The sequence below is a fragment of the Gadus chalcogrammus genome, chromosome 9, assembly GCF_026213295.1.
Source record: "Gadus chalcogrammus isolate NIFS_2021 chromosome 9, NIFS_Gcha_1.0, whole genome shotgun sequence".
NCBI classification, from domain to species: Eukaryota; Metazoa; Chordata; class Actinopteri; order Gadiformes; family Gadidae; genus Gadus; species Gadus chalcogrammus.
The window spans coordinates 1,374,882-1,391,698 of record NC_079420.1 but is presented as its reverse complement, the minus strand read 5'-3'; the positions used below and the strand labels follow the sequence as shown (position 1 = coordinate 1,391,698).

The 16,817-nt window shown below is 48.1% G+C and overlaps 1 protein-coding gene and 1 long non-coding RNA gene across 2 annotated transcripts in view; both read left to right on the top strand.

Annotated features, from left to right (window-relative positions):
* The window catches only part of sema3ab (sema domain, immunoglobulin domain (Ig), short basic domain, secreted, (semaphorin) 3Ab), a 28,077-nt gene extending 26,240 nt beyond the window's left edge, over positions 1–1,837 (top strand). Inside the window, exons 16-17 of the mRNA XM_056598144.1 lie at positions 4–149; positions 765–1,837. Coding sequence (XP_056454119.1) covers positions 4–149; positions 765–1,385 — 767 coding nt within the window. The 3' untranslated portion in view covers positions 1,386–1,837. The remainder of the gene's footprint in view (positions 1–3; positions 150–764) is intronic.
* A 7,849-nt stretch (positions 1,838–9,686) lies between these two features.
* Positions 9,687–16,470, top strand: LOC130389363 (uncharacterized). Its single transcript, XR_008896542.1, has 3 exons — positions 9,687–10,318; positions 10,506–10,594; positions 16,296–16,470. It is a non-coding gene; the product is annotated as an uncharacterized LOC130389363 (long non-coding RNA).
* Positions 16,471–16,817: the final 347 nt, after the last annotated feature.

Genomic DNA, 16,817 nt, shown 5'->3' with positions numbered 1-16,817 from the left:
CAGATGAGCTGAACGGGCAGACCACCATGCTGGAGAAGCGCGTGTATGGCGTGGAGAACAGCAGCACCTTCCTGGAGTGCAGCCCCAAGTCCCAACGCGCCGTCACCTCCTGGCGCTACCAGAAGACCAGCGGGGACCGCAAGCAGGAGGTCCGTCCCCTGCTCCCCCTCTCCCTCCCTCTCGCTGATCCATTCACACCCATTACCGTACACCCTGATAGGGTACCTCTGGGAGTAGCCTGGTGGAACTAGTGGAGGCAACACATGCTGCCTACACTACATGCTGCCTACACTAGTTGCTGCCTACACTACATGCTGCCTACACTAGTTAGTACCACTAGTACTACCACGTTACTGATCCTTTTACTGCATGTTGCTTCATTTTTTTGGGGGAGGCTGAAGACAAAACCTCTCTGTCTCTCTGTCCATCTTCCTATCCGTCTGTCTGTCTATTTGTCTCAGCTGCCTACCCATGCAACATTTATCTGTAATTGAGAGCCCAGAAGTTTGATCCAATGTTATATAGCAGTATTGATTCAATACTACTATATAACATTGAATCAAACCTCTGAATTTAATTAATTAAATACTATTGAATTAATTAATTCACTACAGTTGACCATAATTGTCACTGAAGTTCCCTTAGCGGTCACATGGAGAGCTGCTCCTGGGGTATTCCTCATGTCCTAATCATCACAGTCTGACTCCCCCTCAGCGTCCTTCCTTGTGGAGTCCAGCGTTCTCTATCTGTGGGTTGTGTTGCAGGTCAAGGCCGAGGAGCGGTTCGTCCGCACCGAGCAGGGACTTCTGATCCGCACGCTGGCCCGGGGCGACTCGGGGCTCTACCTGTGCCAGGCGGTGGAGCACGGCTTCATGCAGACGCTGGTGCGGGTCGCCCTGGAGGTCATAGTCACCGAGCGTCTGGAGGACATGTTGCACCGCGCTGAAGACACCGCCAGCCCCTCCCCCGCCCGGGATCGTCTCCCTCCTCACCCACCTCCGCCACACCTTCCTCCTCCTCCTCCTCCTCCTTCCTCACCGCACCGGGAATCGCCCAACCAGAAGCTGTGGTACCGGGACTTCCTGTCCCTGGTCGACCACCCCACGCTCAACAGCGTGGACGAGTTCTGCGAGCAGGTGTGGAAGCGGGAGAGGAAGCACAAGCGGCAGAAGGCTCAGCTGCTGCAGCAGGGGCAGGTCCAGCAGCAGCAGCAGCAGCAGCAGCAGCAGGAGCAGCAGAGGGGGCAGAGTCCCGCCGTGCACGCCCACGGGCCTCACGTGCACGCCCACGGGCTGGCGAGCGCCAAGTGGAAACACCTGCAGGATCGGCAGAAGGGACGCAACCGGAGGACCCACGAACTAGAGAGGGCGCCACGCAGCGTCTGACGCCCCCGTGACCTTTGACCTTTGGCCAACAAGCGGACCCTGAACTCTGAACTCAAACCTCATCTTGTTCCTGGTGCACGGATCACAAGCCCCGCCCCCCGCCCTCCCCAACCCCTCGTTGACGTTTCATTCCCGTACTGATGTACAATAACAGGCTTCTTCAGACTGGATGGAAAACAGTCACAATCATTTCCTGTTCTTCTGGTTGACGTGTATGTGTGTATATGTGTGTGTCTGTGTGTGTGTGTGTGTGTATATGTGCGTGGGCAGCCTATTTTACAGAAACACAGCCTGTATACAGAGGTCTGAATCTCAATACCTGACAAGGTATTCTGACAGCCAGCCCTGACTAGATATAATCCACACACACACAGAGACACACACACACACACGCACACCCCCACACAAACACACACACACACACACACACACACACACACACACACACACACACACACCACACACACACACACACACACACACACACACACACACACACACACACACACACACACACACAAACGCTTGTCTGGTCCATCAGTGCCATAGTGACAATGTACAGTAGTCAGGTGTCTTTGTTAATGTACAACTTAATAGTTCCATAAGACTAACAGATCTCATCCTGCGACATTTCATGGCTGGGTATAAACAGTGAGTGTGTTTTAAAACTTTGTCACATAGAAATTGCAGCTTACAGTAGATATAAAATCACAATAACAGTCATTGATTTTTGTTTATGTGAAGAACAACTGTGATATTTTTTGCTTTAACACAGCCATAGAAAAAATACATAAACAAATCCAACTATACTAAACGCCTCACTAAAATAGCTATAAGCATCAGCCACATACCCTCAATTATTTCACTTCTACATGTATATATTCTTCAAAGTCTCCTCACATCACATGGAATGGATTGTGAAGCAGCTGGGGGAAATCTAGAGAATTGTATAGAGTTGTCGTGTTTCGTTCCCTAGGTAGGCTCTTCAAAGTACATGACAGAGATTTTTTCTGTTTTTTCGACATCAACGCGGCATCTTTGTAACGGTCCCTTCGTGAACGTCCGCCAACCTCCTCATCTCAACGACATATCTGCAGCGACATATTGATTTCATTATGCAATTTATATACAATGTGTTTCCACTGAACATATATTTATTGGTATACCATAATGTACATTGTGAAAATATTATTTGATATGCAGTTTATTTTTACAGAATGATCTATTTTTCACATGACTCGATTCATTTCATGTATAGGACCAATCGCTCTCGCCAATGTTCTGATGAACAGCAAGAGGTAGATCAATATTTAAACCAGCCATACTGAAACTGTATTTTTCGCACCGTTGTCGCCATATATTCTAATTTCAACACACAACACACTTTTTCAGCACATGGTATATAAATACCAGATTTAGAAGTATAACAAAAACAACTATAATTTAACACCCAAGGAAAACAATATTTCTCTCCTAGTCTTTTTCAGGCACTCTCTCTCTCTCGCTCTCTCTCTCTCTGTCTCTTTCTCCATCACACACACCCACACTCACATACACATGTGCAAAATGAACACAACCGAACACACACAGGGGAGCTGGAATGTAGCTGTGAACAGTATGTAAATAGAATGGTCTACGGTCTAAAAGAATGCCACTGTGTAAGAGTGCATGTGAATGATATTGTAGTGTATCTAATTCCTTATAACGGTGATATACTTGTCCTATATTGTCACAGTAATGCTGTTGTTAGCTTAGAGCAGTCCACTATATTACTTGTTTCAAAGCTGTAAATAGTACTACTCATGAAATGACTGATTTTACTGAAGATCAATTTCAAAATTCCTTATTGGGGGGATAAAAAAATAAGGAATTTGTCTCAGATATATTCAGATATTCACAAGTCGTCTTCAAACCGTCCACACTCTGAATTAAAGCAACGGATTCCCAGACCAGGGTGTCAACGGGAGACTAACTTCACAATGCAACACATCAGTATATTATCCAATGGTGTTCCTTCTCAGTGTGTCAGAAAAAGGCCAACCTATTCTAATCTCCATGGAGACAAAGCAGCGACGGAGTTCAGTAAGAGGGAAGTCGGGAAGACAATGACTCAATGACTATCGTCGTGGAAACCCGGCCCGCAGAGGAGAAGATTCGGGTGGGGCGAACGACGAGCTAACAGTGAATATGAACTCGTACTCTGGACATGATGAACACGTTTGTTCTGTTGAGTGCGACGGACTCGAGAACTGCACTGCGCTGCTGCTGCTATGGGAAGACGAAAATAATTGGCATGATAATGGTGGTGATGTAATTTACTTGTCTAATAAATGTTTCTTCTTTAAAAGTACAAAGTAAATAGTGTATTACATTACATTATCTTCAAATTGAACTACAAGCACAAGCCCATGATCACGTTTTTACTAGAAAAGCGCTACTGCCCCCTACCGGTAGACAATCACAGGCAGCTGGAAGATTTAGCTTTAGGTTGTTTATTTACAGGAGAAGCAACTTAAAGGAAAAACGTTCTTTACTGCTTGATAGCAAAGATAACAAAATATGAAATATCGCATGACTCTTAATAGATATTGATCTTGAAGCCTATATTCAAAACCATGGTTTCAAACTTAAAAACGGACTGAAGGCGATCAATTATGGGGGGATTTTGGAGTTTCGAGGCATCTCTTACATTACACCCCTTTCATCTGAAAATATCTAAATTATAGTTATCCTTGCATTAAATATGTAGAGAGATACATACTTGCAGCCGGGGCTATCGGAAGGAGGACTAAGTCCTCAGGGTCTGCTCATTAAACATTCACCCAGCGTGTTCAGTCTCCTGTCAACCCCTTGACCCTAAGAAGGTCAAAGTTCAGGCAGGGAGGATCCCTGTTGCTTCCTGACCTTCATCTCCCAAGCTGGGTTCTTTACAGCCGAGGAGAGTAGCACGCCGCCCGAGACGTTGAACAGGAAGCATCGCCAGGTCCTCACACACACACACACACACACACACACACACACACACACACACACACACACACACACACGGCAGGGTAGGGTCACCTAGGAGGGGTATGTGTCAATAGCGGTATTATAGATTTATGACCCTGGAAAGGTGAGAATGAATGGTGTGGTTTTAATGATCGCCTTGACAACCATTGAAATGGCCCAGAAAACTAGCTCAGTGAGACACGGAAGTTCATAATTTCCCCCCCTGAAAACCCCCCAATACTGACACACACACACACACACACACACACACACACACACACACACACACACACACACACACACACACACACACACACACACACACACACACACACACACACACACACACTTCTTCCTCTCTCTTTGATGCTGTAATGTGTCTCAACTCTCAACACATACAGCATCAAACAGACACATGTCTAAGTCATATAGATCTATGTATAAAATAGATTATATTTGATAATTTCTTATACTTTTCAAATTGTTCAAAAGGCTTTCTACAGTAAACCTGTTACGCAGATGGGTCCATGAAACTAAACAAATCATGTATTTGATGCTCATTCACCGGATGGAGCTTGACTGCTCCCTGGTGGTAGAACGAGGTCACGCTGACACACGCGATACACACACGCGGAGTGATGGCGGCATGCCATCAATTAAACAAATGAAACATAATGAGAAACAGACGAGAGGGAGAGATCAGCCAGAGGTGAGAAACGCTTGAAATTCAGTTTTTTGTCTCGTTTGCTTTTCTCTGCTAAAAATGAATAATTATCTATGTTTCAGCATGTCTTTATGAACACGATTCTTTATGAGCGTCTTTGCGTTAATCCAACGTTGACGACTATTTTATGAGGCTAGTTTGTGAGCCAGGCTGATAAAGAGAAAGATTGAAGATAACAATAGGCGTTCATGCTATATATCAGGCTGAATCTAAGCTGAAAGGAGCTCTTTCTGGAGTTAAAGCTTGCATTGAAGAGATGCCAGTGGAAGCCTGGGGCAAGTCATCTGTTGAGCAGCTGAGTTGACCGTGCAACTATACACCGTGTTCAGAGACATAGCGAGATTCTCCTTTACTCTGTTGATAACCTTATATACATTCTCCCAGTGCTAAATTGCTCATATTATACTATCCATATTCTCTATTCTCCAGACAAATCTTTACAAAATTAAGTCCAGTGTTGGCTTGTTAATTAGTTAATGCTAACAAATAGTCCTCAATAAGTACTCCGTTGTTAGTAGTGTTAGGTCATATAAAGTATGCATGGTAACATTTACCTACCACCATAAGCGTGTCTCCTTGATACATGTAACATTGGATACCGCAATCCTATGTTTGAGAGCCTGAAACAAATAACTGCAAGGGGCGGAGTCATGCCTTGTTTCCACAAGTGGATGTAGCTTTAAGAGATTTTAATAAGCGTATCTGCATTGGCCAGTCTGCACGGAGTTGATTTTAAACCTTTACATAAACCTTTTTAGAGTGTAATACTGTTGGTATCCCTTTCCATTCCACACCTGACCTCTGATGCCTTGCCCAATGTCACTCATTAAGCGTTCTGAACCTGCGTCATCCCCCACCTGTCCAGCAGAGGGACTCGGTGACTGCTCCACTTTTTTTTAAGTTCCTTCTGTTTGTCAATCATAATACATTTCACATGTCCTATTCAGATGTACCAGCACCGTTTAGAATAGCTGATGAGGAATTAAATGCAACGGCCTGTGATTGGGATGGTTGAGGATCAACAACCGTGTGTGTGTGTGTGTGTGTGTGTGTGTGTGTGTGTGTGTGTGTGTGTTGACAGAGAACAGGTGCAAGAAATGAGGAATGATGCAGAGGGAGCTGAGGACAGCAGGTTAATCTGAGGAATGTTTGAGCAGCAGACAGATTCTTCAATGTTTGAAACCAAAAGAAACAAGGGCTGGGGTTGAAAGGAGGTTAGTGGAGAGGGGGTCCGACGCGACTGGAAGGAGCCTGGGGAGCTGATGGTATCTCTGCCTGGAATCAGCCCATGTTTTGTACAAATGCATGTTATGTAGGTCATGTCGATTGTGTCATCATTTATTATGACACAATTCTGGATATTCCACCGCTGGCGTTGTTTGAGCAGACGTCTTTCGTCCTTGAAGTAAGGTGAAATCCCTGTGGATATCTTCACCTACTTCAAATGTAACACATGTTAAACAACTGCATCTGTCCAAATTCATGTACTCAGCTAAATTTAAAAAAGAGATTTCGATCTTCAGATGTGTTTACTCCTCCCCACGTCTAAACCAATTAAACATAGCTTCAGGGCCTTGTCTGTCAGAGAACAGAAGGACGTGAAGGTGTCAAAGATGTAGATGTAGACAACACAGAAGACATATGTCCTGCCAGAATCCCAGGAATGCCTCAACTTTAGAACAAGATAACAAGACAGCCAAGACCCAACCGTCATCCACAACAACTCAAACAGTTTTCATTCTCAAAAGATCTCGTGTTTTGTAACAATCGAATCAAACAGTCAAACAAACTGTTGATCATATGTTGAATAATAATGAAGAACGGCAAGTTACCAGAGCCTAAAGTGGGCTTGCTTTGCCTTGCCTTGCAACCACATAACAACTGCTTTCTTTAATGTTATAAAAATCTTTTTCTTGGCAATGCAAAAGCATGTTTGTTAGATGGCCTCTGGGTCAGGTGGGCGTTGGTGATATTTACTGCACATTTGGTCTGTTTCTTGCCATGCTTTCTTATTGGTTTGTGCCCCCCCCCCAGTCATTTTGAATGCAGGAAGAGGAGACTCTGGAGACGAGGAAGCACATCCCGCTCCAGACTTATGACGCACCGCCATTTTGTCCTGTTTCCCAACAATGGAGATGGTCTCAAAGCATCTGGACCGGAGGGATGTGTTTTGGATGGTGTTGAAGCAACGTTAACAAGAGCATTGTTGTTCATACTATATTGACACACTATTAACTTGCCCCCATGGGTAACGAGGATGTGTGATTGGCCACAACGGGTGGACCGAAAGTCTATCTGTTGATTTTGAAGCTAGCTCTTGGATGAAAACACTCACTCTATTTTGGCCCTTTTTTTCATTTCCTTTTTCATTGTGTGTGGAACTTCTATACAAACTCAACCAATGCCGTTCATCGGTTGACCCTCGCCGAGGGCCGTCCAAGAGCGACCAGACAACAGAGTCTGGCAGCCTTCCTTATCAACGCATTCCTCACCGGAAAAAAACTTTTCTTGGAAACAACATCTCTTGTTAGCTTTTAGTATAAGTTTCTATTTGCAAGGAAAAGGTGTGTTCACAGATTGTTTAATTTACAGCGCACATGCCGTAGGAGGATCTGGAGTCAATGGCGTAACTTACTGAAATAACGAAATACTGTCTGACACATAAACCCAAAGACTTACGGCCAAATTCCTGGGCTGTGGATGCAGACTTTTCCTGCATTTGGTCTCCATTAGGTTAATTAAGTTTCGGTTACTCCCTCTCTCTACATGCAACCCAATGTTGATGAGTAGGGGAGATGTTTATTTGACAAGTCAGAGTGACGAATTAACAGGGGAGTTTGAAAGCAGCGGGTCGCTTTTATTAGTCACAGGCAATGATTTTGTATAGATTTCTCTGGCGGCTCGTTCTACCCAGCCACTTCAAAGAGTGCAGTGGAAACAGTGCGGTGGCTCGAATTGGCCGGGATTTCTTTTTCGCTTTTACCAGGGCTCAGCAGCACTGAGGTGGTCCCGCCCTGACCTGGACGACTCGCGAGCAACCGGGTTTTCATTACATGTCTGCTTTCTTTCTCTCATCCATCCATCCATACACGCACATATTACTATGCCGTGGAGCGTTCGCCTACACAAAAAGAACGCTGTTGACTGCCCAAGACAGGCCGGTCTTTGTGAGGAAGCCTTTCACCTGCCTTCTGACGGGAACGTTCCCCACATAAAAGCATGTCAACGTGAGACGGGAGGCGTGACCAATACATGTCATGCTTCGTGATCCGTCGGGGCTTTCACATGTGCAACAAATTCATGTGCACACGCTCGCCCTGTGTGCGTCTGTGTGTGCATGTGTTTGCATGTGTGTGTCTGTGTGTGTGCAGTTGTGTGTGTGTGTGTGTGTGTGTGCTCATACATGTGTTTGTGCAGTTGTGTTTGCCGTTGTGTGTGCGCCTACGAGTGTGCGCATACGCGTGTGTGTTTGTGCGTTTGCTACTGGACTATGCTTGCTGTGATGATGGATGAGCTGGCTGATCACTTCCACAGATCGGACTCCAGGGAGGCGTTCCATTCCTGCTCCGCACCATGTGTGACCACAGAGGTTCAGGAAAACCCATAGCCTGTCTGACTCCTCCACCTCTTCAGCGTCAGCCTGGTACCCATTGATCACGAGGAGGTGTATGGCTCGACGGCCACACAGTGACAGTGCCTGGATAAAGAACATTATGTTAAATACATTCTCTTTATCAAGGGTCGCTGGCTTTCTTTGAAGGTGTCATTAATCAGAATGTCGCACCATTTGTCACCCTCCTGATAACATTTAGGGGAGTTTTGTGAACCCCTAAACGTTTTGGCGGTTGGGATTGGGATTGATAGTGTCTGCGACTCGTGGATTTGCGATATCATCCTCTTGTTGAAATGCATCGAGTGCTATCCAAGCTACTTTAGTGACAAGTGTGTGTGCATCCTCTGTTAAGAGGAAACCTTCGGAGTACTTTTAGTTCAATAGCGTTGTCATTTCTGCAATACAGTTGACGATTTCAGTGTACTTCCACGGCAATCTGGTCCTATAATACTTTTAGTGTAAATATAATGTATAACTCTGATTTTGAAGGGGAGCCGACTCTTCTCATTGACTTCTTAATAGGCCAATGTTGTTATGCAGTTTCAGACCTTGTCATGTCAAATTAAATGTGTGTCACTTTCTCTCAATGATCAATATTATGCTATATTTATCTATTTTTCTGTATTTTTATTTTTATGCCATATCTTCAGCAGTATTCACCTTACTGCTAGTTTTCTAACGGTCCTTGAACACCAAAGAACAAGCAGCAGAAGAAGAAATGTTTGTCAGATGTGTGGATTGCTAATTGTGTCCACCTGTGTGTTCTGGCTGTTGGTTCCCTGGGTTCTGCCGCGGGTGTCTTCGGGGTTCTGTCCTATGTCGCATTCCTTCCTGCTGATCTGGGTTTTCCTTTTGGAATTTAGACACTAACTATTATATTATTATTTGCCAAGACTTTTATGTTTTGGAGTTTTGGTCTCTGTGACTTGAGATTACACTAAATCAAATATGGGCGAAAACATCAAACAATATAATTTCTCAAAATGATGAAATATATAAATAGTTGGGATGGTTTTGGGTTTGCTGAGAGAAAAAGAAAGCCAGGGCTGTGTCTGATTTAACTTCCAGACATCTTAATCTCAGATCTTCGCCTCGCCCATAAAGCAAGTTGAAAATGCAGGAATCCACGGTGTGAAACTAGATATTTGCAAGACACCGAAGTCCAAGGCTTATCCACAGTAAACGTTGTGTGTGCGCGATAAGGTGTCTGCATTTGTTCACAGGACTGTGTGTCCAAAAGCGTTAGTGTGTGCGTGTGCCTGGGTGTGTCCGTGTTTAAAACTCAGAATAGAAGAAAGACCACTACAGGCTGATCCTGTTATACGGCACCCCCTGGACATGGCTTAGCTAATCACAGTACACCTGGCCTCCTGCTCTGAGAAGGGTTTTACTCCTTAATCTCCTCAATTTGCCTCTCCTTCCCCCTGACTTCTCTCCTCTCCCCCACGCCTCATCCCTGCCTGCTAGTGCCCACACCATCAGGGTCTAGCAGGAAGCCACTCCGGCGATTAGAAGAAACATTCTTGAGACCTTCAAAGCTTTCATACGTGTCACTCTTGAAACATAACCCATTGGCCGACCGGCCGACAGGAAGACAAGGAGACGGTGAGTTGAGGGTCTGCCTGTATTCATGTTCAGAACTTTCACTTCATTATGAGTGCGTGCTGATCGTGCGCGTGTGGGTGCTGATCGCGCGCGCGTGTGTGTGTGTGTGTATGAGCGAGCACGTGGCTCCTGTGCCATGTGATCCACACCTGTGTAAACTGGTGTCTGGTGGCTCACTCTGTAACAGTGGAGCTTCATCCCAGCGCAGCCTGCATGGCGAGGAGAGACCAGGGGCCACAACCACCTGACCTCCCATTACCCAGAGGCCCTACTGGGGTAAGATACATCACCGAGCACACACACACAGGCACACGCACACATTCACATTCACACTCATGAAATATACACAGAGGTAACCATGCACACACTTACGTAAACATATTAAAGTTAAATGTGCGTGTGTGTGTGCGAGCACACATGTGTAACAGGAGTAGGGGGGGGGCGCCTGTCCGACCGAGGCGGATATTGACACAGCGTAACTATGAATGAAAATATTTTCGGAGGCAAGAAAGGAACACAGCCTGACTTTAGAACATGGCACATGCAAATAAACAGCGGCCATCAGCACTCCATCAAACCTTGTTTTCACTCGATTCCCCACAGAGTCTGTAAAATGTGAACGTTAACAATGTTAGCTCAATCGTTTGAGACGTCAAACAAATGGACTTTAAATGTTTCGTTCTACAAGTAATTGTTGTCGCAAACTACCATGGGTATGTCCGTGAAATAGCTTGTTTTTTCCTGGGTAGAATCAATTGTGTATACTCCAGTTATGACAGTGTATATATTCGAGTACAATATTGTAAAGGGAAAGATTGGCATTGGCAAAGTGTCGTGTTTGTTAATGATCACTCGGGTTAATGGTAGCTGTTGAAGGCATTAGCTACATTGTTTTTGTTCCCCTCATCATCTGCGGAGGAATGCAATCCATTCGAGAAACGTCGGACTTAGACGTAGAATAAAGTAGTAGTCTGTGCAGTTGGACTATCGCTGCTCTGGTAGAAGAGAGATCTGTGTAGGCGTCTCTGCGTGGGATTGGTTGCTCGGTATAAGGGACTGCAGGCAACGCCAACACTAATGGAAACCTCAAGACACGAAAGTACAGCACAAATCAAGAGGGGGGACAGAGCGAGAGAAGAAAAGCAGAGGGAGGAAGAGAGGGGAGAGGGAAAGGTAGAGGAAATCAAAGGGGGAGGAAAGGAGGGGAGAGGAGAGGCGGGGAGGAGAAGGTAAAAGATGAGAGGCTGTGTCTTGTTTAAAGCCAACCCCTGAAGGATTGCAGCCATTAGACTTAGTGAGAGGAAAGGGAGATGAGATCAGTTCTCATGCAGGGCTTGGTGTTGTGTGCTGTTCCAACGGCCCGGCTTGCATTAGCTCTCCACACTGGTTATTTATCTAAACAGCAACAGCCTACAAAAGGTAAAAGACATTTCCCAGACTGCCGGACGCAAGCAGGGCATGGCTAACATTGGCCCCCCTTGCACAGACGACTTGGCTACTTGTGTTTTACAGCTCATTAAAAAGTTCAAATTGATAAAAATAAGTGTAACCGAATAGCGTCCGCTCATTGGAAAGTTGTGAACATTTGCCTCGCCCCCTGCGACAGATGATGTTCTATAATTGCGGCGAGTAGGTCTACTGAAATAACACGGGCAGCGTGTGTGTAATGAGACCTGCACAAAGCCCCTCTGTTCTGGCAGTGAACAGGTGTGGTGTGGGAGATGGAGTCACCGAGTCAGCTGCTTAGGCCGAGCGCTATAGCTTCCATGACAATTCTATATTAAGGAATTATGTTGAGTCGTTGATGGGAATGCACCAGTAAGCTTTCCATTTCTCTGCTGTTATGTTGCTACACGAAGCTGACTGCAGACTGATTGTTGTAGATGATATGTACCCCGGTACGGCACATTTATAGTATGATGAAATGTGATCCGAGGAGTAATACTAAAGGTAATACCAAGGTAGTATAAATCTGAGCTCCATGCAGTTCACACGTGTTATTCTATATTCCAGATATTCCCCCCGGATTCTCAACTATGTATCCCCACCCTGAGTTAAGGATTTCATTCCAGACTCGGGATTTACCCCAAATAACAGTATTCCCACCGCATTTTTATACTGAAATGACTGTCTAAGTACAGTAATACATCACAGAGGGCGAGACAGCTTTAGTGACTGTTTGTTTGTGCGGAGGACCACAGAGGAAAGGTGGGACCGCAGTAATGAAGGTGTTGCACAGCGCGGCTGAATGATGACAAGGCTTACAGCCAGAGAGGTGCGAAGGACGCCCTTTGAGAGGACGAGATGAAAGGAACAACAAAAACACTTGAAGGACATCCAAGCCACATTCGTTTTAATTCAGATTGATTTGGAGCCTTTTAAATGACATTTTTAGTTGTTGCTTTTATGCTTAAGCCTGCAGCCACCAGGGAAGATAAAACAGGAGTCTGAGAATAATTGCTTGGGACTGTAATGTGTCTGCAAGCAAGGGGAGGAGGAGGATAAGGAGGAGGAGGAGGAGGGCAGACAGAATGGAGGTGGAGGAGGAGGAGGAGGGCAGACAGAATGGAGGTGGAGGAGGAGGAGGTGGAGGTGGAGGAGGAGGAGGAGGGCAGACAGAATGGAGGTGGAGGAGGTGGAGGTGGAGGAGGAGGAGGAGGGCAGACAGAATGGAGGAGGAGGTGGAGGAGGAGGAGGAGGGCAGACAGAATGGAGGTGGAGGAGGAGGAGGTGGAGGTGGAGGAGGAGGAGGAGGGCAGACAGAATGGAGGAGGAGGAGGAGGAGGAGGAGGAGGGCAGACAGAATGGAGGTGGAGGAGGAGGAGGAGGAGGAGGGCAGACAGAATGGAGGTGGAGGAGGAGGATGAGGAGGAGGAGGGCAGACAGAATGGAGGTGGAGGAGGTGGAGGTGGAGGAGGAGGAGGAGGGCAGACAGAATGGAGGTGGAGGAGGAGGTGGAGGAGGAGGAGGAGGAGGAGGGCAGACAGAATGGAGGTGGAGGTGGAGGGCAGACAGAATGGAGGAGGTGGAGAGGAGGAAGAGGAGGGCAAACAGAATGGAGGAGGAGGTGGAGAGGAGGTGGAGGAGGAGGAGGTGGAGAGGAAGTGCGGACGGGGTGAGGGGAGGTGTGTAGGAGAGGTACTGAGGTTGTGGTTAGATAAGGAGGTGTGTGGAGGAGGTATCTAGAGGAGGAGGTGGGTGGAGGAGAGGTGTTTAGAGGATGTGGGTAGATAAGGAGGTGTGAGGAGCAGAGATGTGTAGAGGTGTATATAGTAGGAGGTTTATAGAGTAGGAGGTGTGTAGAGGAGGTGTGAGGAGGAAGTGTATAGAGGAGGAGGTGTATAGAGGAGGAGGTGTAGAGGAGGAGGTGTAGAGGAGGAGGTGTGTGGAGGAGGAGGTGGGTGGAGGAGGAGGTGTATAGAGGAGGAGGTGTGTAGAGGAGGAGGTGTGTAGAGGAGGAGGTGTATAGAGGAGGAGGTGTGGAGGAGGAGGTGTGTAGAGGAGGAGGTGGGTGGAGGAGGTGTGTAGAGGAGGTGTATAGAGGAGGTGTATAGAGGAGGAGGTGTATAGAGGAGGAGGTGGGTGGAGGAGGAGGAGGTGGGTGGAGGAGGAGGTGTGTAGAGGAGGAGGTGTATAGAGGAGGAGGTGTATAGAGGAGGAGGTGGGTGGAGGAGGAGGTGTATAGAGGAGGAGGTGTATAGAGGAGGAGGTGTGTAGAGGAGGAGGTGGTGTAGAGGAGGAGGTGTATAGAGGAGGAGGTGTGTGGAGGAGGAGGTGTATAGAGGAGGAGGTGTGTAGAGGAGGAGGTGTATAGAGGAGGAGGTGTATAGAGGAGGAGGGTGGAGGAGGTGGTGTAGAGGAGTTGTGTAGAGGAGGAGGTGTATAGAGGAGGAGGTGTGTAGAGGAGGAGGTGTATGGAGGAGGAGGTGTGTAGAGGAGGAGGTGTATAGAGGAGGAGGTGTATAGAGGAGGAGGTGTGTGGAGGAGGAGGTGTGTGGAGGAGGAGGTGTATAGAGGAGGAGGTGGGTTGGAGGAGGAGGTGGGTGGAGGAGGAGGTGTGTGGAGGAGGAGGTGTAGAGGAGGAGGTGTGTAGAGGAGGAGGTGTGTGGAGGAGGAGGTGTGTGGAGGAGGAGGTGTATAGAGGAGGAGGTGTGTAGAGGAGGAGGTGTGTGGAGGAGGAGGTGTATAGAGGAGGAGGTGGGTGGAGGAGGAGGTGTAGAGGAGGAGGTGGGTGGAGGAGGAGGTGTGTAGAGGAGGAGGTGTGTGGAGGAGGAGGTGTAGAGGAGGAGGTGTATAGAGGAGGAGGTGGGTGGAGGAGGAGGTGGGTGGAGGAGGAGGTGGGTAGAGGAGGAGGTGGGTGGAGGAGGTGGTGTAGAGGGGTTATGCGTGTGCAGAGCATCGGCATTTCTTTGACTAGAGCATAGAGAGAGAGAGAGACCTGGAGGCAGTGAAAAAATGTGATGTGTTTCCAACTCTCTCTGCCCCCCCCCACACACACGTAAATATCATCAACTCTCACTAAGTAAACACAGGCAGGCACACGGAACAATCCCCCGGCGTGGTGCCTTCGCCCGCCTCAGCCCGGCGGCGGGGGGCTGACTCATTCAGGGCTTACCATCTCTCGCCGGAGCCTCGTGGATCCCATGCCGCACCCCGCTCGAGCGTGGAGTAGATTTAGGAGCTCCAGCCTCACTATGCTCCCTAGCGTGCAGAGACCACACGCCCGGCACGAGGTTCCCCGCCCCCCACCCCTCCCCCTCAACCTCCCCCCCTCCTCTTTTCCTCCTCCTCACCCTCCTCCTCCTCCTCCTCCTCCCCATGCCTTCTTCTCTCTGGGCTCTGGTCCAGGGGATGACTGTTCTTCCCCCCTTCCTGGGACCCCAGAGAGAAGTGAGACTGAAGGAGAGACCCAGACGCCTCAGCACTGTCTCCCTGCCTGCCTGCTGGGACAGACACACGCGGCTACACTTCAGCAGCTCTTCTTTCACGCAACTTGATGGTCTCTCCCTTCCTCTCTCTCTCTCTCTCCCTTCCTCTCTCTCTCTCTCTTTCTCTCTCTCTCTCTCCCTCCCCTCCCTTGCCATTTTTTGCTCTCTCTCTCTCTCTCTCCGCTCTGCCTCTCTCTCTCCGCTCTGCCTCTCTCTCTCTCTCTCTCTCTCTCTCTCTTTCTCTCTCTCTCTCTCTCTCTCTCTCTCTCTCTCTCTCTCTCTCTCTCTCTCTCTCTCTCTCTCTCTCTCTAACTCTACCTCTCTCTCTCTCTCCGCTCTGCCTCTCTTCTGTTGCTCCCTCTCTCTAACTCTACCTCTCTCTCTTTGCTCTGCCTCTCTTCTGTTGCTCTCTCTCTCTCTAACTCTACCTCTCTCTCTTCGCTCTGCCTCTCTCTTCTGTAGCTCTCTCTCTCTCTAACTCTACCTCTCTCTCTTCGCTCTGCCTCTCTCTTCTGTAGCTCTCTCCCTCTCTAACTCTACCTCTCTCTCTTTGCTCTGCCTCTCTTCCGTAGGTCTCTCCCTCTCTCTAACTCTACCTCTCTCTTCGCTCTGCCTCTCTTCCGTAGGTCTCTCCCTCTCTCTAACTCTACCTCTCTCTCTTTGCTCTGCCTCTCTTCCGTAGGTCTCTCCCTCTCTCTAACTCTACCTCTCTCTCTTTGCTCTGCCTCTCTTCTGTTGCTCCCTCTCTCTCTAACTCTACCTCTCTCTCTTTGCTCTGCCTCTCTTCCGTAGGTCTCTCCCTCTCTCTAACTCTCTCTTCTGTTGCTCCCTCTCTCTCTAACTCTACCTCTCTCTCTTTGCTCTGCCTCTCTTCCGTAGGTCTCTCCCTCTCTCTCTAACTCTACCTCTCTCTCTTCGCTCTGCCTCTCTCTTCCGTAGGTCTCTCCCTCTCTCTAACTCTACCTCTCTCTCTTCGCTCTGCCTCTCTCTTCTGTTGCTCCCTCTCTCTAACTCTACCTCTCTCTCTTTGCTCTGCCTCTCTTCCGTAGGTCTCTCCCCCCTGCTCCTCTCTCAGACCAGAGCAGAAGATGAGTGAGTCGGTACCACCAGCGCAGCAGCGGACTACAGAGGGGCTACACTGACACGCCGTGCCCATCAGCCCGTGGGCACTGCGGCATGAATGTAACAGCTGGACTCGTGCGATAACTAAGAGCAGCACTGAGGAGGAGGAGGAGGAGGAGGAGGAGGAAGAGGACAATAGGCTGCGTCCAGTCCTGTCCATCCAGCCGGTGGGTGGATACAGCAGCCTGCCCCCCCGTCCCCCTCACCACCCCCACCACCACCACCACCCCCACCACCACCACCACCCCCACCACCACCACCAGCAGCAGCCGTAGCCGCCGCAGCTCGCTGTAGGAGACTCGCTGTACCAGCTACACTGATCGCTCTGTGCTCTTTGCACGTTGTCAACCAGTGTTGTCATCCCCGTAACGGCTCCGGAGGAATTCTTTTCAAACCTTTTTATAAGGGGGTCGCTTGGTATTTTTTCATCAGATGCGCCGGCCGGGATT